This window comes from Aplysia californica, unplaced genomic scaffold (assembly GCF_000002075.1).
Source record: "Aplysia californica isolate F4 #8 unplaced genomic scaffold, AplCal3.0 scaffold00581, whole genome shotgun sequence".
Classification (NCBI taxonomy): Eukaryota; Metazoa; Mollusca; class Gastropoda; order Aplysiida; family Aplysiidae; genus Aplysia; species Aplysia californica.
Genome location: NW_004797851.1, coordinates 431292 through 432876, shown reverse-complemented (window position 1 = coordinate 432876; position 1585 = coordinate 431292). Strand labels below are relative to the sequence as shown.

General features: G+C 42.9%; 1 protein-coding gene across 1 annotated transcript in view; it reads right to left on the bottom strand.

Moving 5' to 3' along the window:
- Positions 1–1585, bottom strand: part of LOC101855746 — a gene marked incomplete at its 3' end in the record, with an annotated part of 59554 nt that overhangs the window by 39303 nt on the left and 18666 nt on the right. Inside the window, 1 exon segment of the mRNA XM_013087379.2 lies at positions 768–870. Within this exon segment, the coding sequence (XP_012942833.1) occupies positions 768–870 (103 nt within the window).

Genomic DNA, 1585 nt, shown 5'->3' with positions numbered 1-1585 from the left:
ATTATTATCATTAATTACGTTAATTAGTACCCCGCTGGACTACATCAATGACGACATTGTCTCGAATCTCCAACATGGCACCCTTGACTTTTACTTGTTTAGAAAAGTTTCAACCCCCGCCCCCCGGTACCCACTTTGCTCAGTTCTGTCGGAGATGAAGGTCACATCGAAATTCCCGCCTCTGAAATACAGTCGACCTTGCATTACCGACCACATATAAAAGACAACCACTTGTACAAACGATCATTTCCCTCTTCCCCCATTGCATTTTTAAAAACTATCACTGTCCAAGAGTAGATTTACCACCTTTCTAAGATGACCTCTTTTCTCTTGGACAATAAGTGGTGGTCTTAAACAAGTTCAACTGCAGCTTCTTGGCCTTGATGAATAAAACCCCTCCCACACTATAACTCCCTCTACCTTTCCCTATCGCCAAGTAACATCCTTCTTTTTTGTCTTTGCTGACCCTTGACGGCCTATGGGTTTGACCATGCTAAAGGAGTTTACGGTCTATGGGTGATCAAAGGAAGGGAGAGAGAGAGAAAGAAAGAGAAAGAGAGACAGGGGGATAGATAAAGTGAAAGACACAGAGAGAGAGAGAGAGAGAGAGAGAGAGAGAGAGAGAGAGAAAGAAAGAGGGAGAGAGAGAAAGAGACAGAATTAGAAAGAGAGGGGATAGAGAAAAACAGAAAAAAGAAAAAAAGAAAGAAAGATAGAGGTGGGAAGAGAGAACACAGAGAGTGGGATGACAGGAAGGAGTGCTGTACCGGCATACTGTTGTAACAATGGCGTCATGAGATCGTCTGCTTCCTGTCTGGCCCTGTCCCGTCTCGTCTGCTCCCAGTCCTCGGGACAAAGCGGCAACACACCCTGGAACGACCATGTATTATACGACGAGGTAGAATCAGGCATTCGTCAAGTTTTGATCTGTAGTTATTGGTATAATCTAAAGCTTGTTCATTTGACAATCGTTTGATGTAAAAGATACACACCTATATTACATAGAGGTCGGGGTATTTGCGATTGAAGGAAGTGTGGGTTGCCTGGTTTCAGAGGTAAATTAGCGAGAAAATGGCCAGCAAAGTTTGGTCATTTCCAAAGCTTTAGAGTCCTTGGAAACTGTACATGTACATTTTCTGTGCCGTTAATCAATGTTTTTCGGTCTAATCTACATAACAGCGCATTTCTAAAAAATGTTGAGCCAAAAAAAAATATTTTCAAATTGCCAAATGGGAAGAAAAATGCCTACATGTATTTCTTCGGTTTCATTATTTTGACGAGCGACTAATTTCACCATGATGCCTTACAATTTACATACTACGTGGCAACCTGTCACTGCTACGGGGTGATAGGTGTATAGAAACGCTAACACTCCTCCATAACACAATGTAACTGAACTGAACTACTTCTGGCATGTGGTCGCGGTAGTCTTAAGTGGTTAGGTTACCAGACTCGTAATCATGGGACTGCGGGTTCGGTGGTTCGAGCCTCACCTCGTCCAACGATGTGTCCTTGAGAAAGGCACTTTACATAAATTTTCTACTTAGCTCGGTCCTTTCGAAGATGAACGTTAAACTAGGGGGGG